This window comes from Carassius carassius, chromosome 30 (assembly GCF_963082965.1).
Source record: "Carassius carassius chromosome 30, fCarCar2.1, whole genome shotgun sequence".
Taxonomy (NCBI): domain Eukaryota; kingdom Metazoa; phylum Chordata; class Actinopteri; order Cypriniformes; family Cyprinidae; genus Carassius; species Carassius carassius.
The window spans coordinates 11237149-11263966 of NC_081784.1; the positions used below are offsets into that span (position 1 = coordinate 11237149).

The 26818-nt window shown below is 36.6% G+C and overlaps 1 protein-coding gene across 2 annotated transcripts; it reads right to left on the reverse strand.

Moving 5' to 3' along the window:
* Positions 1-1525: 1525 nt before the first annotated feature.
* ercc6 (excision repair cross-complementation group 6) lies at positions 1526-19144 on the reverse strand. Of its 2 annotated transcripts, none has more exons than XM_059517359.1 (20): positions 19019-19144; positions 18135-18530; positions 17904-18024; positions 17634-17742; positions 15874-16579; positions 14064-14195; positions 13561-13719; positions 11748-11883; positions 10768-10938; positions 10213-10389; positions 7244-7360; positions 6809-6904; positions 5613-5831; positions 5064-5174; positions 4860-4979; positions 4643-4737; positions 4065-4210; positions 2984-3671; positions 2798-2876; positions 1526-2697 (listed from the first exon to the last, which is right to left on the reverse strand). In XM_059517359.1, exons 2-20 carry the CDS (start codon positions 18518-18520, stop codon positions 2272-2274), a joined length of 4194 nt encoding a protein of 1397 aa, XP_059373342.1. In that variant the 5' UTR covers positions 18521-18530; positions 19019-19144; the 3' UTR covers positions 1526-2271. The 2 variants fall into 2 exon arrangements, with proteins under 2 accessions (XP_059373342.1, XP_059373341.1); XM_059517358.1 differs by having other exon boundaries at positions 18135-18553; positions 19019-19129.
* Between the last annotated feature and the right edge of the window lie 7674 nt (positions 19145-26818).

A 26818-nucleotide genomic window follows, 5' to 3' on the forward strand; every position in this document is an offset into this window, starting at 1 on the left:
TACTCCGAAACTTTAGCTCGATGCATGCATATTCCCAAAATCACAAACACACGGGCACAAGCACGATGCACTTTATTTTTTTACACAGTTGCTTTTTATATTAAAAATCTAGATGACTGTTTTTGAATTTAAAATTGGCTGTCAGACCAGTAATTGCTCATTATATGGGTTAGGGGTCCACTTTATACGAGAATCCATTGGCTGCGCGCTCGCAGGTCCAAATTTTGATTTTGTTCTCAGCAAGGGGTCCAAGGATTTATTTCCCACTCTCGCGTAAATTATATGCTGCGGGACCCTTTCAATTACTTTTAAAACGCACGCGGGACGCCGCGCGCAGACACCGCAGCTCCTCTGCTGCTGGGAATGAGGCTCCGAGTAGCAGCTGAAATTTTGAAGTGCGGGACGGTATTGGATGAAATCACATAAACTGCAAAAAAGCAAGTGTAATGGTGCATAATTGGTTCTCTAATAGCATTACACAAGGATAATAGCCTGTTATGGCCCCCTGCACTATTAAGTGCTTCCCTGGCGTAGAACGTTTATGATATTAAGAGGGGAATATAATGATATTTTAGTTATTAAATGCGTGTAATTAATTTATGCACCGTTGAAAATAAAGTTGGTGTTATGATCTCATCAAAATGCATCGGAAACTGGGGGACGAGCTCTGTATAACCTGACATTTGTAATATTATACGAAACGGAGATATATTTAGAATGATCAAATCTATAGATCAACTGATTTCTACTATAGTGGGAGTCTGACTGGGTGGGAGTGTATTATATGTGCCAGATGAAATAAGTGCCATTAAGCGCGCTGTTTAAAACGTCTTTATAATGCACGTGCGACTGAAGAATTGCTGTTTTCAATTTTTAACTAACAGAATGATTCTGTGTGGATGAGGTCTCATAAGAAAGGAAAAAAAAAAAAAAAAAACTTTCAGTACCCTGGTCAGCAACAGGACAGTTTGCGCACAAATATTCAATATTAAAAATAACATTTTGATTAATAGACTACAAACGATTTAGTAAAGTATTATTCTGAGCCCATTATCGACTGCAGAAACGAATAAAAAGTTTTAATGAGGTCGACAACTCGAATAAAGCGTTGAATAAATTCAGCTCTGTTTTATATTGTTTCAAAAAGCATTTTGCAGTTCATTTAAAAATGTAGTCGTTCTTATTTGAAAAGTATTATAACAAAAGCACTAAAATAATAATAAAATAAAATAAATGTTTTGCAATTGCAGAAGTATTTTTGAAATTATTTTAATTGCTTGTGTGCTAACTCGCACTTTTAAACAATATACTAATTTCTGACACATTAACTTACAAGAAATAAAAGCCTGTCCCTGAGAGGCCATGGCATTGTGATTAATGTGCAACAAGCAACAACAGAAAATCATAGTCCTTTTTTAAATGAGATCCAATAAGCCCCTGTGAGGTGGTGTATCTGGTTCATCATCTAGTGATGCATAAAATTTCCTAGCTCATATTAATAAAATGTTTGATATAAAGGATGATGCTTATTGGGTAACATTTAATGAATCAATTTAATTGTTTAAATGTGAACAGTATTCCCTCAACTCCATCACTGGCTTTACACATTGTAATTACATTAGATCTCATTTGTTCTCGGTGAACATACAGTAAGTGAAAGGCAGAGGTAGTCTCAAGACATTAAATAATGTTGATTTGATAAGTTTCAAAATCATCTTCACTTACTAAAATGTCATGGAAACACATTGACACCAAGCACCTTATAGGGTAGAAAACCCTATATAAAATGTACATTTTCCATTATTGCCAAATTATTGGTAGAACTCAATTATCAACCGATAATTGAGTGAATAATAATAATAAAAAAGAAATAAAAAAGAAAATCACAGCAGTATTACAATAACATTGTAATAGTATTATAATGTAGTATAGAAAAACATACTGGTCTCTACAATAATTGCATGAATAACACATTTTCAAAAGATTTCCCAAGTTCAAGTAAATTCCAGGAATTTTACAAAAAACAACAATAGGATGACATCAGGTTTTTTAAAATTCAATAGGAGTGTTGTGCAATAATTGGGTCAATACAATTCTTTTGTATGTTTTACGGCCAACCTGGAAAGTTCTAGGAGGATTATTGAAATGAATTGCATTCACACATTTTGTAATCTTAAAATAACTGATGCATGGATCACCTGTTTCGAAGTGTGAGGTATATATTCCATTTGGAGCTTCTCAGTATATAGCTTTTAATAAGTTCTGCTCTGTCTACCTGTAGTCAGCTTTAAGCTTCCACATCCCTTCCTGACCAGGAAGTCTGTGGAACTCACAAATATTCCTCAGCAGTTCTCTGAACACAGGTGTTTGTGTGGAAGTGAGTCTCGGGGTGAAGTACTCCAGGATCTCCTTGGTGCTCGCCTGGCCATCCACCTGAGCTTGGAAGGCCACAAAGTTCCTCAGGTCAACCAGAAGCTCATCGTGTTCTGTAGGGGTAGCATGCACGGCATCAGACTCTCTCTCTCCCTCTTCCTCATCCTCAAGTCTCTGGGGTTGTTTGAGATGATTCCTGGCCCTCATTCTAGCAAGAAGAGAAGATGAGGAGAGAGAACCAGACTCCTCCTGCGCTCCTTCACCGCTGAAGTGAGCAGCATTTCCTGGTTTCTTTACAACCGACTTTTTTATAATATCTGCATCCTATAGTAAAAAAAGAAAAGACGGAACAGAACATGAGTGCCCAACAATCATTTCTTATTCTTTTGGGGGTTCACAGGATATTGTATCCTTATAGACATACCTTGCATTTCTCTGCTGCTGTTGCCATTGTCCCAGATGACTGAGACAGAAGAGAGTTTTTCTTATGCCCAAACCTTCTCCTAAGAGCAAAATGTATTATTTACTAAGATGTATTTAAATTTGATAATATTACAGTACGCACTATTTTTAATTTCCATTCTTTTTATTAAAATCAAAACAGACATACTTGACTGGAGGTGGGGTTGCTGTTGTTGACCCTCTTGAGAAAGAAAGCCTGCAGTTTTGTCTGGAGATCTTCAGCGCTCTAAGCGCATCCTTCGCAACCCTATTGGCTTCAGCTTCCACAAGCACATAGTCCGGGTTCGATGCCTCCATGATGGTGTCGTGCTTCATGACGCTGTGGATCCCTGATTTTTTAAAGAGTTTGGCTAGAACATAATCGTCACTCTTTTTCTCATTTTTTCCCTCTTCCTCCTCCTCATTTTCCTCTTTCTTGTACCTCCGTTTCTTCACCAGGTGCGAAATGCGACAGCCCTCAAACGTAGCGTCTTCAGAGTGCTTGCGCTTTTTATGCTTGCGCTTGTGTCTGTCTGAGGATATCGTGTCCTTTTCTGGCGTTTCACAGTGCTTTTTCTTCTCTCTGTGCTTTTGAGGGCTGTTTGCAGAAGAATGATCTTTACTAGTGCTGTTTGTCAAACGATCAGCAGTGGAATGAGGTTCAAGGCTATTGTTCTGCGACCCAAAAGCATTGTTGTTTGAGAGACCATTGACTGAGGTAGCGTTTCTATTTCCTGACGGAGATGTGTTATCTTGGTCGTCAACACAAAATGTAGATGAAGATGATGGTCTCGAGGTCCCCTGAGATGGACGGGAGGTCTTGTGTCTTTTTGGAACCTGCACATCTGACCCTGTGCCTATAAAATAAGAAAAAAAAGACAACACAATTTAATAAAAGTTAGGTATTTACACTCTCAGGGAAAAAATGTGTTAAAATTAGAACTTCAGCTTGTCACTGGTGCAAAGATCAACTTTGTATCTTATTTATCCCTAAATGGTTAATTGTAGTAACCTAAGGGCACATATTGCTACCTTAAGATGATAATGATATCCATCTTTTCAGGGTAGTCAAGGTATATAGTTGTCTCTTTAAGAGTACTTGCCCCAGTGACAAGCATTTTTTTCTGACAGTGTACCAGTTTTTAATTCTATTTACAATGATTTCAACACACGTTCTCTTTGTGAAATCAGCCAAATGAACATTCTTGCAAAGAAAATATGTTCAGTTTGTTAACATATCCATGAATTACCTGCAAATATTGCACTGGTTTCTGTTCCCTGGGAGCCATCAGGATTGCTCAGCGTGAAAAGTTCATAAATGTCATTAGACTTGAAAAACCGTCTCTGCTTAGGATCTTTTAGCACTCGGTTGGTGAGAAACTGTTTGAAGATTTGTCTATTGAAAGAAACAAGAAATAATGTACTTTTTTTGTTTTTTTAATCATTATTATATAACCTAGTCCCACATTTTCTGAATTATTTCCTTTATAGCCTAATCACTGACATGCTACAATCTCACCCTGCTGGATGGTTTATCTGCTTAACAAATACATTGTGGTTAGTTCGAAATAGCAAAAATTTATATGCAAACAATCCTGGTCTTCACAGTTCTTTCGTAATTCCCATCGCCTCCCCACAAATAACCCAGTAGTCTACGACAGCCTTTAGCGACCAATTAGCAAACTGTGTTGATATCGAATTAAGAAAAATAATGCATTTCAATTACTGTCTATTGAGCTCCTGCAGACAGAAGTAGGACATTATGGATTATAATAGTCTTCCTCACCATTACCAGCTCCATCTCAATGCCAAACCCTAGGAAACTAACCTGTGGTAAATCTTCTCCTCAATTGTTCCAGCTGTCAGCAGCCTGTAAACCGTCACCTGCTGCTTCTGCCCAATCCTCCAGGCACGCTCACGAGCCTACAGGAAAAGGTCAACAGTTCACATCAATACCGTTCATTGCCACACGCTTTAAGAAGAATAGTTTGCATCAGATACTGCAAGAACATGCATTCTAAATGCAAGATACTGCTTTGGCTGACCTGAGTGTCTGTGCTTGGGTTCCAGTCTGGGTCGTAGATTACAACCCTATTGGCTCCAGTCAAATTAACTCCCAAACCTCCAACTCTTGTTGTCAGAAGGAAGACGAAGATGTCTTTGTTCTGAAAAAAAAGAAAAAAAAAATTGATTTGAAAGCTTCTTAACCATCACAGAAAGCATAACACAGACACTGTGATCTTGTTCACCTGGTTGAATTGAGTGATCATTGGCTGTCTGGACGCAATGTTAGTAGTGCCGTCCATTTTGAGATACGAGAAGCCATTCTCCCTCACGAACACCTCCAAGATCTCCAGCATCTGTGTGTGTGGGAGAAATGGTTTCAGACAGAGCACTGAGAACAGGATAAGTGCTAATAGGATTAAGTGAGATTAATATTACATGTACAGAAGTACCAACTGTGTGGGTTTTAGGTTCTCTCTGAAGCCAAATCTCATTTCTATTGAACAAAGACATCTGGGTCCTGACAGACACCCTACAATGCAATAAGATCTCCTAATGAATTCTATTAGAGGGCAAAATGACATAATAAGTTTATTGGTCCTTTAGTTGTGCTGCTGGAGATAGGGAGAGTGCAGCTTATCCATTAATACTGTTGGTTTATTCGCACATCTTTACTTCAACGATGGCCTGATGGATCTATTTGGATGGATTTGGCTAAATTCCACCGATCATATTGCCAACCTGCAAACATTTTCTTTTCCTCTCCTTATTTTCATCACTCATTTCTTACTGACCTGCCTGGATTGGGTGAAAAGCAAAACTCGATGTCCCTGTTTGAACCACAGGAGCAGCAGTGACTCCACCACAATCAACTTCCCAGAGCGTTTCCAGTAACCGAAGTGCTCCTCCTCAGTCAGCTGATCATCAGGGATGCCTCGGAGCAACCGTGGCCCGCCTGTGAACAGATCCGGGTGGTTGCAGATCTTCCTCAGAGCTATGAGGCCTGAGAAAACCTAGAACCACAGGGTGGGGAATTGAGATTAATACACCGGATGGATATCTTAATACATTTAACGAAGGGAGAAAATCTGTTCCCTTTCCTTGTAAGAAATAGCAAACACAAATCTTAATATTAATAAACCTGGCTAATTTAATGAAGGTAATTGACCAGAGCAAAGTAAAGTGTCTTCCTTGACGTAAATGCAGTCTTTGCATTATATATGTGGCTTAATGGAGTTTGTGACCACATAAGAGCGGTTTGTAAACTGCTCTGCAACCCACAGCTTTTTCCTCCACAAAACAAATTTGGTGCATTGTGATGAATAGTTTGAATAAAGGAGCTTCCTCTTTTCTGTGACACTTAAAGAGTGTCAATAGATCACATGGACCGTTTTTTTTTTATACAACCAGCGTCTAAACTGTATAAGGCCGACACAACATTTATCAATGAAACAGATTCTGCATGCTTGTGACAAGGTAATTATCGACAAAGAAAATGTATCTGTACACATATTATTAATAAAAAGTTCAGTTCAAAGGTCCACTTTTACATTTTTCTAACTTAACCGTGTTTTTTTTTTCATTACACACTGTTTGTTATCTGCATAATTTGCATGAAAAGTTGCACAGTTTGACTCACTTTTGCTTTGATGACAGCAGCGCTTGAGCTGCTTTAAAAGCTTAAAACTTGATGATTTGCTAATTAGCTTTTTTTAGTGACCAACAATTAATGGTGAATCATACATATTTTGTATCTCATTCATTCTACATGATAAAAAAAAAAACACTTATACAGTTGGTGTTCAAACATTTCACTACAAATTCCTGAACCTCTTTAAATGTTACTCTTTACACACTTTTAAACATGTATGTGAACATATAATGATAGAGCCCGTCAATGCTCTCAAATAAATGGATACTGAATATGTGAGGAACAGAAGATCATCAATTTTAAACAATCACATTAGTGTTTCACACATGGATCCTTTACCTGCTTGTCTCCATTCAGAATCTGATAAACCTCTTTGGAGTCCAGAAAATTCTGGTAAACCTGCCGCTGATCTTCTGTTAATCTGCAGAACAGGACCTGTTCGGAAAATAAAACATTATAGGCTATAATTGTTGATATTTGGATAGAAGGCAACATATATTTAATAATTATTGTAAAATATATAAAATAATTATTCAACAGTTAAAACAACAGAATGAAGTTTCAATGTTTGCATCTTCTGGAATTGCTTGCTGACATAAAGCTTGATGCTCTGGCTTCATTTAAAACATTAAAAAAAAAAAAAAAAAAAAACTGGCCAAGCAGAGTCTGAAATGCAAGTTACTGAAAGCTATCTCTTACTCGCAACTGTGCTGTAAGAAGGAATGCCCAAATAGTGGAGTATAGATTTCTTTGTTATATGTATTATATGGGCACCTGTTCACTTTTGTCAGGTAAAGAGAGGTTTGCTTTCACATCAGCCTTCATTCTTCTCAGCAGGTAAGGGTTAATCGTGTCACGAAGAACACAAGCACATTTATAGGCTGTCTGGACCTGAGGAATAGAAAAAAAAAAAAAAATACCATTAGCGACAAATCAAGAACAATATTCCGCATTGATAGTACTTAGATTCAAAAAATCTAAAAGGGCTAGTGACAATAAAGGAGCTTATAATAATGTTTATATTTTCAAACAAATTTCTTTTTACTTTATTCATCAAAGAATCTTGAAGAATTGTACCACAGTTTGCACAAAAATATTAAGCAGAACAAGTGTTTTCATTATTAAAAAATAAATATGAAAAAATACATGTTTTTGGAATAATTAGAATGATTTCTGCAGAATCATGTAGAAAAATCAGCGTTGCCATCACAGGAATAAATTACATTTTAAAATATAAAATGTAAAATAATAAAAATGATATTTTAAATTGTTCTATTATAAAAATGGCTGTTTTTATTTTATTTGTCAAAAAATGCATTTTAAATGCATGGTAAGCATCTTTCAAGACACTTCTTTCAAAAACATACCATTTTTTTTACAGACCCCAAACTTTTAAACATCAGTGTGTATGTCTTAACTTTTTTGCAAGCAAACACACCAACTAAAATCTATTTATGTTTTTGGCTAATTAACAAGCATCCACTTCAATAGACTTTATGAAAGGCAAACAAATGTGAGTGTCGTGAGGCATGTCAACAGCCGCTTGCTCTCTTTCTCTCCTCCGATCAGCAGATTGACACATTAAAGATTCATAAGAGTGCTGCTGGACTCCATAGGGGGCTGCACTCTTTTATCAATAATGTTCTCCTGATCCAGCGTTAGGCCAAATGCCATTTAGCTGTAATTTAAAGGGGTTTGCAGATCAAAAGAGAGCCTGCAGTTGAACCACAACACTGTAGGGCATACAATGAGCCCGGATTAGGGCCCAGTTGAGAGGACAAAAGAGAGAAAGATACAGAGAGAGAAGTGTGAATAAATAGTGATACAGCATATGCCTTAGTAATGAAGCTGGCTGCAAAAGAGCTCAAGACTTCATGTTTCCTTCTTTCTGGACTTGTAAGCCATCATTCTTTTCCTTTTCTTTTGTCAACAATAAAGAAAAACCTTTCCCTTCACTGTTTAATTTTAAATGGTCCAGCAATATAACAAATAAAATTTTAAAGGTACATACATTACATGTAGTTTCTCAATAAAGATGTAAAAGCTGCATGCATGATTATAAAAGAATTAGCAAACTGTTGTTTAAAAGGATCTTAAAACATTTCTAATGTCCTAATGTTGTCTTGCTCAAAATCCTGAATGTTTTTTCTCCTGATTTAAATTCTGAAATTTAGAATTTCCCAGATTTAGAATTTATTATTTTACATGTCCTTACTTTTTTTAGAAAATAAGAAAAAATTGAAATATATATATATTTTTAAATAATATTTTATTAATATGCTATGCTATGTCCTCACTAGTCCTCTTTTTTAATTTATTTTTTATGAAAAGACATGAATAGACATGAAAATGCAAAAATATGTTTAATAACCAACCAATCTTTATTTTTTATACCAAATTTTGTATAAAGATGATTCTCAACTATGCTATAAACTATATAACAGAATAATCTGATATACCATTTTGCTTTATTCAATGTGTGTAAAATGGCCATAGACAGGATTTTTCCATTATAAACAATGTATCTATAAACTGTTTCTAATTTGCATATTAATGTGTTTTTGGGGCAACATGTAATGAAAAATGAAATGTAATGAAATCTAATATTTCATAGGAATACTGATAAATAATTTCTATCCATATTCACTTGTTGTGTCTCCCAAAATGCATAATAAACATTCTTTAGAGGAATAGTTGACCCAAAAATTTTAATTCTGTCATCATTTACTCCCCCTCATGTCGTTCCAAAAACTGCACGAGTTGCTTTCTTACGTTGAACATAAAAGAAGATATTTCGAAGATTGCTGGTAATCAAACAGTTGGTGGTTGCCATTGACTTCCATAGAAGGAAAAGAAAAATACTATGGAAGTCAACGGTAACCACCAACTGTTTGAATTTTAATTTTTGGGTGAACTATCCCTTTAAGTCCTGGTGTCCTCTAAAGTGGACATGTCTGAAATTGATATCCTGTTTCATAACTGAAAGGCCTATTTTGATTTGAAAACCCATAACATTTTCCTGAGATGTTGATCTATGACAAACAATATGAAAATTAGTCAAATTTAAATGATCATTACAAAATATCTTCATGAAATAAGGGTGTTAAATCTGATCACAAAATTAAAAACTCCATAGCTGGGAGTCAGATATATGAGAGTGCAAAGTGATTTTAAATAGTGCACTGGATGGATGTTAGTTCATTTTTCATATATATATATTTTTCGTGCAAAGAAAAGAAGAAATTGTTCTAACTGTAAGATTGTAAAATCTTCTCTCATTTCTCAAATGAATATCCACTAAAACAAAATTTATGAATGTATGAGGCTGGTCAGCAGGACTGTGCAGACGGCTGGGAAAGGAGAGAGCGCCATGAGTCAGGGGTTAGCTATCTACAACCATTTAATAACATTAATAATTAGTAAAGGTTTTTATTATTGGCAGAGGAAACATCAATAGCCTTTTAAAGCAGTTCGGAAATGAAATCCATAAAGTAAGTGTGCTATTAAAAAGGTTTCCTAATAATGGTGCATCTAGATTTCATTCACCATACAGCAATCACTACGCTGTTCAAATTTTTTTATGTGCCTTTGAATTAATACAGGCACTTCCATCTCTGTGTAATATACAATGTGTTCTGTGTTCATTATGCTGTTATATTTGATGCAAATTATAGCCTTATATTTAAATAATGAGAGACTTTTAACTGGATTGATCCGTAAGCTCTAGGTGACGAGTGGTTCACCTGCACTGGAGACGCATTAGAGTATCCTCCCATGGTAATGGGCACAGAGAACTGCTCCATGAAGATGGGCAGAGTCCCCAGCTTCCCTGGAAATACAAAGTCAAAAAGCGACCACAGCTCTTTGAGGTTGTTCTGCATGGGTGAGCCAGAGAGAATAAAACGGTGGGGTGTCCGGAACTGTGTACAGACAAAAAAAAACACAGAAATCAGTGACAATCCTTCATAATTTATGAGATCAAAATAGTTTTCGAGCTTAAGTGCACAAGCAGTTAGATAATACTTGACTCCCTTTGTGATGGATTTGGTTTTAAAGCTCCATTAGCTTCAGTTTATTCAATACCAAATCAAAGTGTTGTGAAATTTCCAATTGATTTTTTTTTTTTATATAGCGATCAATAGCACTGGAGCTCATATAATTTGTTACAGACTGAACAAAGATCATTCTTAAAGCTCTACTAGCTTTACTTGTGATCCTTTGCGATACCCCTGAGACTTCACTTGACAGCTTGATTGTAAAATAAAGGAGAAATCTATTATAAAGAAAGCAACGGTCACCTGTTTGCATGACATCGTAACCCCAGCGTTGGGGTTCCTAATTTTGTGGCCCTCATCCAGGATGACGTAATGCCAGTCGTACTTCTGGATGTAATCTTGCATAATACGGATGTATGAGTAGGAAGTGATAAGGATGCCGTGGCTCGCCACTATTTCCGGGATGAGCTTCTCCTGAAAAAGAGGAATAAAGGAGTAAAACATAAAATAAAGTAACTCGCTTGGACAATGATGTCTTTTTTGGCTGTTAATTAAATTGAGGAAATTGCTATAGGTTGCCGGTATCAGGCCCTTGGTGATAGCATCTTCATCAGAACAACCAGTCTATACATCTGCTTTGATGTCTCACATGAACGGTCTCAAGTGTGTTCCAATTATAGACCTGCAAAGCAACTAACCTCTGTTCCCAGATCACCTCCCCCCCCCACACACACACACACACACAATTTGTTTTTTTACTTTGTAGCCAATTAATCAGGTACATCTGCTCTACGGGAGTGTTAGTGTTAGCGTGAAGGCGTATCATTAGGTGCCAACGCTGCATAAACGTTCCTCTGTCTCTCTCCCACAAGCTCTTGAGACCAACTCTCCACCTAGAGGCCAAAGCACGGACTGCCAGACAACAACCCCCATTAATCACTGTGTCAGGCAGGGTGGGGAGGGGGGCAGTGAAGACCACTCACAGTAAACGCTTCACAGCCGCCCCACAGCAGCTCCTGCTACCTTAGCTTTAATTAATTTAACATTTCCTTGGAGCCAATTCGACTCCACACACTAGGATATTTGCTGACAAGGGGGAAAATCTCACACTGGCATAAACGTTACAGGCCAAAATGACACCGTTCATCTTATTCTTGTTGTCATGTAGCTTCTTTTCATGGAAAAGTTTGGGTGTTGAGATTACATACAGAGTGGAACAAAACAGTTTGCATTATGACAGTCTCAAGAATGGATGTTCTCAGCTCCAGAAAAGCGTGACTCACCTTTTTGCAGGTGAAGGAGCCCGTGTCATGGAGGACAGCAACACGGAATGGAGGCCACCAAGTGTGGAACTCCTTCACCCACTGATGCATGACTGTAGCCGGACACACAATGACCGTGGGCCCCAATCCAGCATACCTACATGAGAGGAGAATGTGGTCACAACACTGGGGAAACTATGAGAGTTGGATTACTAGTTTTAATATGCACCAGGTTTTTAATATGCAACCAGTCATCTGGTGTCCATATGAGGTAAACAAAAGCCTTTAATCAAATATAATTCCAAGCCCTGCACTTTTCAGCAGCAAAGCAATAAATAAATAAATAAATGATACGATTGAAAAGTTTGGGTCATGATGACTTTTTAAAAAGAAATTAATACTTTTATTAAGCAAGGATGCATGAAATTGATCCAAAGTGACAGTAAAGATATTTAGAATGACACGCAAGATTTATGCTATTTTTATTTTTATTTTCAATCAAAAAATGTTTCCACAAAAATATTAAGCAGCATTTTTTATTATTTTTAATAAGAAGAAATATTTATTGAGCACTAAATTTGTATAATACAATAATTTCTGTGACACTGAATCCGTCACGGGAATAAAATTGCATATATTTATATATAAAAAAGTAAATAATATAAATTTATGAAATAAATATACATGTAAGCTATGTTGTGACCGTGAGTTTGCAGTCTACTGCAAAACAACGTTTAGAAACTGCTTTCTATAGAGTTGTCCTTGTGGTTTGCATTTAAAAATATATAACCAGTGTAAAATGATTCATGAACAAATGTCTCTTATGAGTCATTTTGTTTTAGTGATTCAAAAGCATCTTGTAGACTAACCTTTCTCTGAACGGTTACTGGATCACCATCTGACTTTAGTGATGTTGTGCACATGGCAAAGAGGAGAGTTTTGTGTCAATACCATTATTAGCTTATTATCTGTAGTCCTTTTTGGTAAAACCCACCTACAAATGTTTTACTTGCAATTACACACATTACCTTCAAGGTGATGAACCCCATGAGCTTACACCACAGCTGTTCTGCTCTTCTCTGTTCACTAAAAGAGATGAACTGACGAAATGCACTAAATGGCTTTGGGAGCATTACGGCTTGATATGATATTCCAGATTGTGAAAGCCATTGATAGCAAGCCATAATTGAGTTTGCAAACAATCAATTTGCGGATGGGCGATGCCAGACAGCTTATTGACCATCCAGGAGGGCCTCCACCTCAAGTGTGTATGGCAAGAAAAGCCAAAAAAAAGTAAAAAGGCACTACTTTAAGCATGTTTAATTACATGTAATTTTCCTGCCCAATGAGCAGTCTCTCTTTCATGTCACGTCCTTGTATCTCCTTTGATGCCGCCACTAAGAGAATTAGAGGAATATCATAATTGAAATGTCTTTAATAATTCATCTAAAACCTCTCTCCCCCAGAAATCCAGCTGCTGAAATATTCATCGCAATCGAGACTCTGAGTCTGGGAGGGGGGGGGGGGGACGGCTGACGGCTGTGTTTATGTGTGTTAGTGTTTACGAGTGTTTGTACACATGTATGTGTGCGTGTGTGACTGGGTGGCTAATGATGATGAGCATGTTTTGGAAAGGATAAGACTCAAAGAAAAGACAGAATACAGAAGCCCATTTCCATTCCATAAAAAGAAATGTTAAGAATTTTTTTAATATTAATATCAATTACTTTTAGGTTACTTATAAAATCTTTTTTTTTATTCTGAAACTGAAACAGACTTCCATAAATACAGTAGATATATAAACAAAAATGTATGACCAAGTGGAGTCTCTTGCCTGTAATTGGAGCCACGTGTTTTTAGTTTGCTGTAGCTCAGGCCTGCCAGGAAGGCAATTATCTGGATGGTCTTACCCAGGCCCATCTCGTCTCCCAGAATACCTCCTGCTTGCTGGCAGTGCAGTTCCCACATCCACCTGACACCTGTCTGCTGATACCTGGACAACAAAAGCAAACGTTTTGTCGTACAAAACACAGATCCAGCACAAATACAAACACAGTGGCTGATGAATTAATCATAAGGCCATTATCACTATTGATTCTGGATAAATGGGCCATAAGTGTTGCCCAATTGATGTGCTGTAAAACACAACCAGAACACAACACAAGTCTACAACACTTCACCCCCCCCATCATTTAAAGCTCATCTTTCAAGACTCATACAATTTTTTTACACAGTTCATATTTCCTATTGTATGAGCATGTGCAAGAAAACCGTGACTTATTGATTATTTTCTTTGATTATTAGAGTACTGTATGTGTGATTTGTGTTGAGCCATACTTAAAGAGTTTCTTCCAGAGGAAACCAGGCATTTTAAATCCTTCATCAAACTCCACGTCACTCTCCTCGGACTCATCCTCTCCTGCTTCTCTCTTCGCTTCTTTTTCACAAAGTCTTCGCCTTTTCCATTTCCTGCAAGAAGACAAAACCATAACAATGCCATTACAGGCATTAACATGAGGCCCTTTGAATCTGCACATTATCACTGAACATTCATCAATACAGACCAATCAGCATTAAGTATGAGTAGTTGTTGACCAATATATAAAGATCCCATTGGCCAAAATGTTTTTTGGCTGATCTCGAACTAGTTGATTTCAAACTAAGCTGAGCTATATCCAGTTTGCCGCTTTGTTACATTCACTGTGTACCGTGTGTAAAATTTGTGCAACCTGAATGTGATTTCCAGTGCGCACAGACTATGGAGTATACTTCCTTTTTAGTCATGTTTTAACTATTTCTTTATTTGTAAGAAATATTAGAATTACAGAATCAAAAAACTGTTATCAAAAGTATAAATATCTTTATTTTACAGTCTTATTTTTCAACAAACTAATATTTTTTCATATTGATTTGTTTTCAAATGATTAATTTCTCATTTCTAACACACATCATTCTAAAATATACAGAAATTTTATTGCAGCATGTGTTATTTAAACTTTAAATTAAGTGTGATATGTGAAATCACATATATATCTGTTTTATTATGGCTACAGCCACCCTGTTCTGCATGATATCGTCCATAAAAATTTTTATATCAGTCGACCACTAAGCACAAGGCTACAGTTCAGTAACAAAGTGGCTCGAGTAGCTGTGCTGCATGTCAAAAATAGAAACGCAGCACAGACTGGTGTGGACACGGTGTCACACTGAACAGCAGACCCCACAGATATTTCCCATGCTGAAGACTTCACATAAAGTATTTGATGAACAATCTTCTCAAACTAAAACAAGTCTGCTGCTGACATTTAAAATCTGACTCTGTTAAAGAAGCCTCCTACGGGAAAGTTTGCAAGGGACAGGCAGGTACCAAAAGTCCCCGGCCTCGGTTTTTAATTTCCTAGCCAAAGAACTACAGACAGACAAAAACGGAAACCAATGAGAGAAAGAGAGTGAGAGACCTTTCCCTTCCTCTGCCCCTCACTCCAGCAGGCCAGATTTAATTGACCCATTTCTGGCTTCGGGAAAGCTACAGCAGTTAGTGGAAGTGGCGTCAGAAAGGCAAATTAAGATTGATATAGACAATTAGGAGTTTGAGCTCCCCAAGAAAGGTACACAGAGAGTCCATCAAAATCCATCTTCATTTGGGGTTGGTCCTGTCACTCCGCAATGAAACTGTTCCCTTTATCTGGGGCTTCCGAGACTGCACTTGTAATTAAGTCAAGACTAAGCATTGGTTCAGTTAATTACGCTTTTCCCCCCTTTCCTCCACTGCTCGGCACTGCTTGCGCGCCACCATAGCAGAAATGAGTAGCCGCATTCACATTTAAACCAATCAGAGTGGAGAAACTATGGAGAGAGAGAGCGTATGCCAACTCAATTTGCTTACTATAAATACAAATGCATAAATCTTGTTAGGTTTGCTTCCATCTATTTGCACATTAACACTGGAATAAATACATGCATACCATAATGAAAAAATATGAATAGGCATAGAATTTGCTTAGTCAAGGAAAAGCTGCCAATATCATCAGTGGATTAGGCTATCTGTTCCAGCATACATGCTAGGCAAAGTAACTAAACATATGAATGGCCTTTGACTGTAATGATTGTGACAGTTTTGGAAATAATGGATTCAGACTAAACTTACCTAATCCTTTGCCTGTAACACTCAATATCTCCATCGTCTTTACATTTTTTGACTTTTTTGCCTTTCTGTGAGTCTTCATCATCTGAGCTGCTAGGAATGTACTCATCGCTCTCATCCTCCTTCTTGGGCTTCCTGGTTTTGGCTTGGTTCTTCTTCTTGTATGGTTTAAGTTGGTATTCTTCATCTTCATCCACCCAGAAATCATCATCATCTCTCTCTGGTTCCTCAGGATCCATCAGCTCATCACTCGGGATGTACTCTGAACCCTCGCTGTCGGACGTCTGCTCTCCATCACCTTTCCTCCTCCTGGCTCGGGGTGGCTCCTTCTCCACCTTGGGCCTGGCTTTGGGGTGAGCCTTCAGAGCAGTCCTCTGGAGCTTACGCATTCGCTTTTGGAGCTTCTTATCTTTGCTGGAGAGGGATTTGTTCTTTTGCTTTTTGCCATCCATGGTCTTTCCTGAGTTTTTCTTAGTGATCTTTTTCTTTAAGATGGGTCTCTTCCTACTTTCCGCTAACATGGCTTGGTCATCAAGGTACTTGTCGAATCCGGAGTTCTCACTGAGCATAACCTTTCGAGGCTCTTTCTTCTCTTGCTTCTGAGGGATCCGTGAACCGAAGGGGGTCATGTGACCTGTGCGGATGAGCTCTTCCCATTCAGACTCCTGGGCTGGCATAAGCATGCTGCCCAAGGTGGATGGGCCTGGTTCTAACAGAAACAAACAGAGTGCACAACAGTAAAACTAACAGGCACACAAAAGCGTATTAAAGCAAACACTGAAGAAAGACAATAAGGGAAATTAACTTTCCATGATGCAGGCCTTCTGTAACATTTTGTTTTAATGTGCAGAATTTTTTTTACATGAATGAATAAGTAAATCAGCTCTGAAAACACTTAGCACGAATTGTTTCTGAATATTTAAATTGTATGTGTAGCATTTATTGTGATCATAAATTGTGCATTTATTTTTTTAAAGTTACATAATATAATAATTGTGCAACTATTTTTTTAAATGTTATGTAATATAATATTAACAACCATAATTGTCAGTATTAATCTATTTTAGCTCAAACTAAAACAAGTCTACTGCTGACATTTAAAATCTGACTCCGTTAAAGAAGCCTCCTACGGGAAAGTTTGCAAGGGACAGGCAGGTACCAAAAGTCCCCGGCCTCGGTTTTTAATTTCCTAGCCAAAGAACTACAGACAGACAAAAACGGAATTGTTTCTGAATATTTAAATTGTATGTGTAGCATTTATTGTGATCATAAATTGTGCATTTATTTTTTTAAAGTTACATAATATAATGATTGTGCAACTATTTTTTTAAATGTTATGTAATATAATATTAACAACCATAATTGTCAGTATTAATCTATTTTAGCTCAAAAAGACTATTATTGAGTCTTATAAAATGACAATATGCAGAGAGGTTTTTATATCTAGAAAATAACATCTAGTGAAAAAAAAAGTATATAAATATATTGTAACATAAATTCAGAGCCCCAGCATTGCTCCTTAAAAGGTTTCTCCAGTAAGCAGAACCACTATTATCTAAGTACTCCACAAAATACATTCAAGCAAATATTAAAAGACAACTTTGCATGATACAGATAGTCTGTAAATGTAAAATATGTAACACTTTTATACACTCAAAATTATTGTTCAGCAAGATCAAAAGAGCTCATGATGCTCCAATATATTTAATTGATAGTGCTAATAATGCATGTAAAGCCTCTGCAAAGAACTGTTTCAAACTTACCTTCGTCATCCTCAATCAATAATTCTGCCTCAAGCTTCTGGACATCCTCTCCGTCAAGAACAGCCTGCAATCTCTTCTGCTTAGCTCGGATCTTTTTTAACTGCTTCTCCTGTAAAAGGTAACGGACTTAAAGTTCAAATATATTTAACATAAAATATCAATCAATTAAAAAAATATATTAATAAAAATCCACAGTGGTACAGGGTAAACCAATCCAACAACAACAAAAATAATAATTATAATAAAAAAAAAATTCTAGGTCATGCTAACCTTGTTCTCTTTTTGTCGTTTGACAGACTCAATTTTCCGACTGATGTCCTTGCTAGATGCAGCATGAGGGGCTAACTGCTCTAAAATTTTGTTGATGTGTTTCAAGGCCGTTGTACATGACCTGAAATGCATTACAAACCAACTACATTATATTTTGCTTTTAACTTCATCCTTTGACAGACATTCATAACGTACACTGTTTCAAGATCAACAAAAAAAGCATAAATTCACCTGACGTCATCCAGTACGGACTCATATTCTTTCTCAGCCTCCGCTTTAGCCGCAGCCTGGTTGGCCTCCTGAATGGCCCTGTCCACCTGCTGCAACACACCTTGCTCGAGAACATCCTGGTCGTACACATCCACTCCCAATCCCAGCAGCTCAGCAGCCTGAGAGTTGCGGTCCACTGACTGGATCTCCTGACGGTTGATCTGGAGCAGGGCCTGTGATTTTCTAGGATTCTGTGAACCAACATTCTCGGGACATGTTGCCGCTGGCTCTTCCTTACGGCTTCTTGGGATGGAGAGACCATTGTCTTCTTGGACTCCAGGAGTAAGGGCACTGACGGGGCTGGACAGAGGAGCCAGGGCCTGATCCTTGTTACCTTCTACTGGCATTACCAAGCAGCTGTGAATAGGGATGATCTAAGACTGTAATATTGGACGTTTGATTACTTAGACACCAAAGTAAAAGTATTAAAATAACAAGAAAACCGTTTAATAATAATAGCTTATATATCGAATCCCATTTTAAAATGTACTTTGTTTCATAAATATCTCTTTAAAAATGGTTAAAGCAGCTGTACTGAACAATTACAGTAACTGTCAAAGAACATAACAAAAGACATAACGTTACACAATAACTGAATACTACAACAGCCACAAATGTCAAAGTAACACACAATAACAACGCGATGAACGGATTAATTTGAAAACAAATGTGATTAAAATGATATTTGATTATTCATTTTTCAAGTTTTCAAATTGAAAACTATTTAAATAACGATTTGTCTAATAGTATAGGCTTATGTGCTAAATGCTAACTGCTAGCATACTATTATTGTTGTCAGCCTTCAACTCACGACTTCTAAAAAGCACAACATTAAACAAACAAACCTTCACAACGACCCGACTCTTTTAAATGATTTATTCGTTTAACGTGAAATCCATTAAGATCTCGTAATTTTGCTGTGTACTACTATCTAGCATGTGAACTTGTTATACAATCACTGCATTTTAAACTGTGAAGAAAGAAAGTTCAAGGCACGATATAAATGTCACCGACTAGAGAAAACGTGTCAAAATAAAAGTCAGTAGCGCATGTACGTACAGTGAAAGCAGAGTGAAAGTAAATAGTTTTTTATTTTATTTTTATTTTCTTTTTGTGTGTGCAGAAATTAATAATGGCAAAAATTCCAACCCGAGTTAATTTATCTGTTTGTATTCGTTGTATATAAAAATACATACTTGTGGGCTGAAGAATGAATCAATGAATTAATTAATCAGCTCTGAAAAAACACTGAACATGAGGCACTCCCATATATTATATATATTATTATTTGTTTGTTTATCACTTATTTTGATACATTTTTATATGGTGTATTTTTGTTTTATTTGTTATGTGAAGTGCTTTGAGATGTTACATTTATTATTATTATTATTATTAGGCCCTATTATTATTATTATTATTTATTGTGTTAACATAAATTGTGTATTATTTACATATTTTGAATTCGACATCAATTTTATTTAATATTTAACAACTATTATTATCAGTTTATTGACCTTCTTTTTATACTTTTATAAAACATTATGACTAACATGCCAACGTTGACGCTTAATGGACACGTTACAAGATCATACAGCGCCCTCTTGAGATCAGAATGTTTTCAATCCACTGAGGATCTGGTTAATATACGCCAGTGTTACAATCCCTTCAATGAACACACGGTCACCCTCTTCATAAATGTATATATTATATATATATATATATAGGCTACATAAATGACAATTTCCCACTCGTTTAGTGTTAATTCGGCTGAGGCTTGTGTTTGTTTTAGAATAATACTGGTGAATGAACTGTAGATGGCGAAAGCGAACTGCTTAATATTATTGACTGTCTCCCAGACTTCGATTACTGTCTCGTGCCCAGTGTTGCCAGACGTACGATAATTATCGTATTTGTACGATAATTTTTACCTCTGTACGATGTACGATCAATAATGAAAAAAATCCCGTAATGTACAATAATTTCAGAATTTTATTAAAATTTAAATGATGGTAGTTGCAGTCATAGGGCTTCTTTACTCATGTACGAAATCGGCTCATTACAGACACTCTAAATGCGTTCGTGTGCACCTGAGGGTGTGTTAAGAATGCAGGAGAGTGCCCTTCTTTAAAGCCAACGAGCACTAGTTGCGGTCCATGACAGCAAGAACCCCTTCAACATCTGGCAACACGCAGGATTCCGATGACAGTGGCTCAGATGTGTAGTTAACTGCACCGTGCAGCAACAGCTAAATTCCTTCTTCACTGGACGCGACAAAGCAAGTGTTAAAAATCATTTTAATATGATTTAATATGCGCTACGATGCAGAAAGTCACTGAAAATAATGGGATAGTATTTTGTCTCACTGCTTCCGTCCAACAATACGCCTTGTTATCTATTGTGGTAATTTGCAGGTCGTGTCAAAAAGTTGTTGGTTTAGAATAGATAAATAACTCTTTTGACTCGTGTACGATAATTTTCTTCCAAATACGATAATTTTGAACTTCTGGTACGATACTTGGACATTTCCAATCTGGCAACACTGCTCGTGCCTCCAATCTTTTAGAGCTGCTAAAGTCGCAAGATATATCTGAAATGTGCTGTTTATACTGTAGACGAAGGAAAAATATGCACGTGTGAAACCAACCAATAATGCCCGAAAGTATAATAGTTTTATATTTCGTTTTCCAATTCTGTTTTTCCCCCTTTCCTCGATGGCTCTGTTAAATACGGTAATGACAGAGTTTGTGACACATCAAAGTAAGCGATCAGGAAAACAACCATTCCATAATATCCTGTGCTTGGTGTGCACAACATTTATACTTTATTACTTATTTTCCTGATGATATCATGCCAACCTAAATCAATTGTTCTTTGTCCTTGAGTTTGCTGGCAGATGTTTTCTTCCATATGATATATTTATGGCATTGTGTCAACCTTGGCTTGCTGAGGGACTAACTGATATATCCAGTGTTTAATTAATCTCCTCTTCTGAATGTTTTATTCTTAATGTTCTTCTATAATTCCTAATAGGTTCATCTTTCAACAATGTATCACAATGGTTTTATTTATTTATTTGTTTTGTTAGTAGTGTATCTTACTTGAGAAGCTCATTGAGTTTGTGATGTTATTCAAATTGTAATCTATGTTTTTTTTTTTACTAGGCCCTATCTGATAAAATAATATTTTAAAACTTAAATGCTAGAAGTAGACTGTTAATTTGACTAAATTGGACTGTGCTTAGATATCTTTATTAAGAATTAACCGAATATATATAAATGATACAAAGATCCATAAATCCATAGATTATAGAAAAATCCCAAAATCCACGAGAAACATAAGTCTATTGTTCAGTCATGAATTACATCAAATGCTTTTTATTCATATTGTAAAATACAATAATGTGCAGCACCTGGAAGGTTTCAGTGGATCACTGAGGTTTTGAGTGTGTGTGTGTGTGTGTGTGTGTGTGTGTTTGTGAATCTTGGGTTTGCTTAAGTCTATGCTTCTGATGATGCTATAAATTAAAATCTCACTTCTTTCCTTTACTTTGTAGTTTCTGACCCCTGAAGTTAGATCTTTGTGCAATATGAGGAATACTGTTACTTCTTAGTGGAGCTTCAGATGATTATTGATAGATTGGTGAGAAGGTGTTTTGTGTAAACTCCTTTTTCACTGGAACATCTGTACTATGAACAGAAACTTATGCAAAGCTGACGGTACAAAGCGTTTATTTACATTTACATTACATTACCATTTATTCATTTAGCAGACGCTTTTATCCAAAGCGACTTACAGATGAGGACAGTGGAAGCAATCAAAAACATCAAAAAGAGCAATGATATATAAGTGCTATAACAAGTCTCAGTTAGGTTAACACAGTACACCTAGCATGGGATTTAAAAAAAAAAAAAAGGCTAATGGCTAATGTTTATTTACGGAGCATTTCAAAATAAACAGAGGATTTAATTAAAATCTTATCCATGTTCTACTCAGCGATACACAAATGCAGAGGCATCTTAACCAAACATTAAAATTAAAATATACACAGCGCATTATAGCAATTTTTTTTGTATGCCTCTCTGTGTGAATTTTTTGAAGGTGGATGGGCAATTAAAATATTTACTCAGCATGTACACTGCATGAAATAGGAGAGGGGAAATCTCATGGGAAGGAAATAAAAGTAGATGTTTGAATTGCTCCCAGCACAAGTCTGTACACGTTGCTCCGGGAGAGAGCCAAGAGTGTAGGCAGGTGGAGAAAGCTTACTCAAATAAACTATGGAGCCACAAATGAATTACCTCAGCCAGTGATATGTTCTTAATGTTGTTTGGAATCAAAGGCTGACCTGTTAAGAGGAATGTCAACTGGCTCCATACTTTGGGGGTTTCTCCCTGATCTGGCTTGCCAGCAGATCTGAGTCGTTTATTGAATCTTATAAGGTGGTAATGTATTGGGCAACCACCTGCGGTTGTAGCTGTAAATGCTGTATGAATGTCCTCAGAAACACGTTGGTACTGCTAGTTTAAAGTGCAGTGCACATACAGCTTGTACAATTAATACATTAATAAATTGATTAATAATTTTTCTACTATGTTGCCACATTCTATACTGTGACATAAAAAAAAGGTATTTTAATCAGGGCCGTAGCTGGGGTTTGCGAGGCCTCGGTGAAGGTTGTACCAGTGGGCCCTGTTTGAAATTGTTTATTTTGTATGTTCGTTCATTTTCATTTATTTGTGCTATTTACACAATGTTTACGTTTTTTTCAGGTTTGTAGGTGTCCAGGTACAGAAACCGAATAATCAAATGTAAAATAGCAATGGATAGTATTCAATGTAAAAATGAAATATACAATCAAACCAAAATTTATTCAGGCACCTATAACATTTCTCACATTATAACAGTTTATTTGCTATCACTTGTAAAGTGGTTATAAAATATGACAAGAACTTAAGATTTAAACTGTGTCAGAACAAATTTCTCTTCATAATGTCATAACTTTGATAGAAATGTACGTAATGGATTACAATCAACCAAAACTACAGACAACTGTTATTATGACAATATTTACACAACTATCAATACTTTGTTGACCAATTACCAGATAGATAGATAGATAGATAGATAGATAGATAGATAGATAGCGTGGTCACTTTAAGAGAAGACGAACGCGTCCAAAATATATATTTTTTCCTCAACTGTTTACTTTCACTTAAGAAATAACTGACATTTTTTTCGAGCACACTTTGCAAGGTGGGTATTTTGACATATTTTGTATGTATTTGTCGTCGAGCAAAAAGATGCAAATTCTGTGTTCAAGCATTTTGAGAGATGCCTCTTTCTGCGTGAGCCCTGCACACCAGAACACTGTGGTACGGAACTTTTTGTTTGTTCAAATTGCGATTTGTATTTGTTCGTTCAGGTGCAGGAGGGACTTTTCAGGTGCAGGAGAGACGATTAAATGCTACTGTCCATGATACGCGTCTCTCTCTCTCTTGTGCACCGAACACAAGCAGTGTCCCGTCAACTGTCCTGAGCATCTTTTTAGGCTGGCCTCAGCCGGTCGGTTGAGATCGTTGGGAGCCCCCCCCCACAGCTGTGGGCCCCTATAATCGTCACCACCTTTCACCCCACTAGCGACGGCCCTGATTTTAATTATTTGTAAATGTTATTTAAAAATAACAAATAACTACATACACTACCTCTGGGGTTAGTAAGATTTTTATTTTTTAAGAATTTAATACTTTCATTCATTAGAGAATCCTGAAAAAAAAACCGTTTCTATAAAAATATTAAGCAGCACAACAGTTATAATAGTAAAAACATTAATCACCAAATTAGCATGTTAGAATGATTTCTGAACTATCATGTGTGTATATTATTTATTTATTTAGCTGTGCATTCACTGTTGCATGACATGGCTAATATTAGAACTGGAGTTGGCATCTCCTTCAACTCCCTTCCCTTTTAATTCAGCAATATTAGTTCTTCCCAAAATTCCCACAACAGTAGGGGAGATGGAAGACTAATATGTGATTTCTTTGAAAGAAATGAAGTGGACCGTAAGTCTTTTTTTTACCTTTTGCTTGCCATTATCACCGTGGGAACTTAATGTGCTTGGATACCCAATAGTTTCTAAAGATTTTGCCACCACATCACAGATGCATTGAGCAGTTACCCACGACTTTGCGTATAAAGCAGGCACATTACTTCGGTTGGGCTAGCATGGACCTGCATTCTTGCCCACCCAGCCACAATGCACAATTTTGGAGACCAATCCAAAGAGAAAATCCTGCCTACACCCCAGATACAAAGACCAACTGGGATTTTTATTCAGATATTTAAATTTAAAGGGGTCATATGGTGCTATTTCAAGTTTTCCTTTCTCTTTGGAGTCTTACAAGCTGTTCATGAATGGATAACATCCCCAAAGTTGCAAAGACTAAAGTCTCAAGCCCAAAGAGATATTTTTAATAAAAGTTTAGAGTCGTCCACACCCTCCTTAAATGCTTCATTTAAACACACCCCCACATGTCTATGTCACTGTGTGAGAAGATTTGCATAACACCGCCCAAATGTTCACGCAAATAAAGAATGCATAACTTTGATTCTTGTTGTTGCCACCGGCGCAATGTTGTGGAGACACTTACTTTGTTTGGCCTTCCAAAAGAGGACACAACTAGAAATCAGTGGTTAAGTTGTATTTACAACACTGTTCCAAAACAGTTCAAATCAAATATACAGATGTGTGCAGCGCATTTGATGAAGGACTGTTTCTTGAACCTGGGAGAGTAGACTACAATGCCAACTGTTCTGACTCACAGTCTGTAAGTATGTTTTCATATTTAAAGGATTTGCCACTGATGATTCAAACGCAAATTTTGAGCAGTGTAGAGTAGCACTTGTTGTTTGTCGTTTCTCTGATCACAAATGCAGACATGGTTTTATGTTTACGTGGCATGGTGCAATGCGTAAAAAGACAGTATAAGTCATTATAATTCATAATTATGTCCCCATTGGATGCAACAAATGGCTCGTTTGTAATGGGTTTTATTGTTTGTGTCTTGTCACACCAGTGTTCTGACCAGGACACGCATCACGGTAAGATACATAACATTTCTGTCACACGCTTGAGGCATTCAGCCAATCACAACGCACTGGATAGCTGGCAAATCAGAGCACACCTTGCCTTTCAGACTGATGAGCTTTGTAAAAATTAGCACATTTTAGAAAGGTGGGGCATAGAGAAGAAACAATAATGTACATTATGTGGAAATTAATGTGTGTTTTTTTTACCTTAAATCACATAATCACATAAACACATTACATTACACCAATACACAAAATAATGTTTTTTTTAGCAACATCATATGACCCCTTTAAGATCTTAATGGGTTTATGTTGCTCCTGTCTTAGGAGCAACTTTTAGGAATACACAAGCAGAAGGCACCAAAACTAATAGATGTGAAATAAATGCCACTACTTTTTAATTTAGATTTTGTAGGTTCATTAAACTCCTTATGCTTGACTGCATGCCTTGATTTTTTGTATTTTTCATTGTCTTCACTGGTATAGGTTTAAGGAAGTTGTCAAGAATAAATTAAAAAGAATGTTCCTAGTTCAATAGAAATTAAGATCAATCTAACTTTTTTATTACCATAAAAAAAAACAAAAAAAAAAACAACAATAACAGGGGTCTGGTGAGGCACTTACATTGTCAAAGTATAAATATATAACTGTACACAAAAAGGTTTTTGATACTAAAAGTCTTTCACTGTAAGCTTAAGTTTTGCTTTTTTGAAAGAAAGGAAGGGGCCAGTCAAAGTAATGATTTTGATAATAATTGTAATAATAATAATAATAGTTCATTTTATTTATTTACTTTGGGATAATGGACGCTATACCTAACCACAGGTTCTACCAAGCTTTACTTGTACAAGGAATATACCTTCAAGATTCTTCAAGATTGAGGCACTAGGCACTTTTTTTAGACTCTAATGAGAAACCAGCTGTGTTAATGCGTCTGCCATATCATGTACAGATAATAATTCATGAAATCAGAGCTGGGGATCTGTCCAGTGAGATTTGTCTTTTGTAGGGTGTCACTATATGGATCCATAGCACTCTTGACAGTCTTAAGAATAATTTTGGGAAGGAAATGAGACTCATACATCTGTCGGCAAGCAGCAAAACATTTCCATTTTAATTACATTCTTCATGAACTCCAGTTCAGACAGGTGGAGCCCCAGTTCAGTTCAGACAGGTGGAGTGTAAAAAGATCTTTGCGATATTTCCCCCTCTCACATCACTAAACAACACTGGTGGATCTAATATTCTTGGTGTATATGTGAGTTACAAATGCACTAATGCACAAATTGTTTATGTGACCAAATGGATGAACTTCCTGCGAAATAATTTTACTTTCTATTCCATATTAATGATTGTTAGAAACTTGATTCACAGGAATGAATTGTTTATACACTGGGGATAATCGGTTCCTGATTGCACAAATTCAATTAGTGATTGGACACTTCTCAACAGCTGTCTCTCATTATACAACCAAGGCTTCACTGTACTTGTATTATCATAATTTATTCAGAGATTGCAACATAACATGTCTTCTCTACAGCACCCATCCCTTCTCT

Bases quoted from the DNA above. Each gene is read 5' to 3' on its own strand.
- ercc6 (XM_059517359.1), bottom strand. From the start codon at position 18,520: ATGCCAGTAGAAGGTAACAAGGATCAGGCCCTGGCTCCTCTGTCCAGC. The intron at 10,939-11,747 runs GTGAGTCACGCT...CCTCTTTTTCAG, and splicing joins GCTCCTTCACCTGCAAAAAG to GAGAAGCTCATCCCGGAAAT. The intron at 5,175-5,612 runs GTCAGTAAGAAA...CCACACACACAG, and splicing joins TTTTCACCCAATCCAGGCAG to ATGCTGGAGATCTTGGAGGT.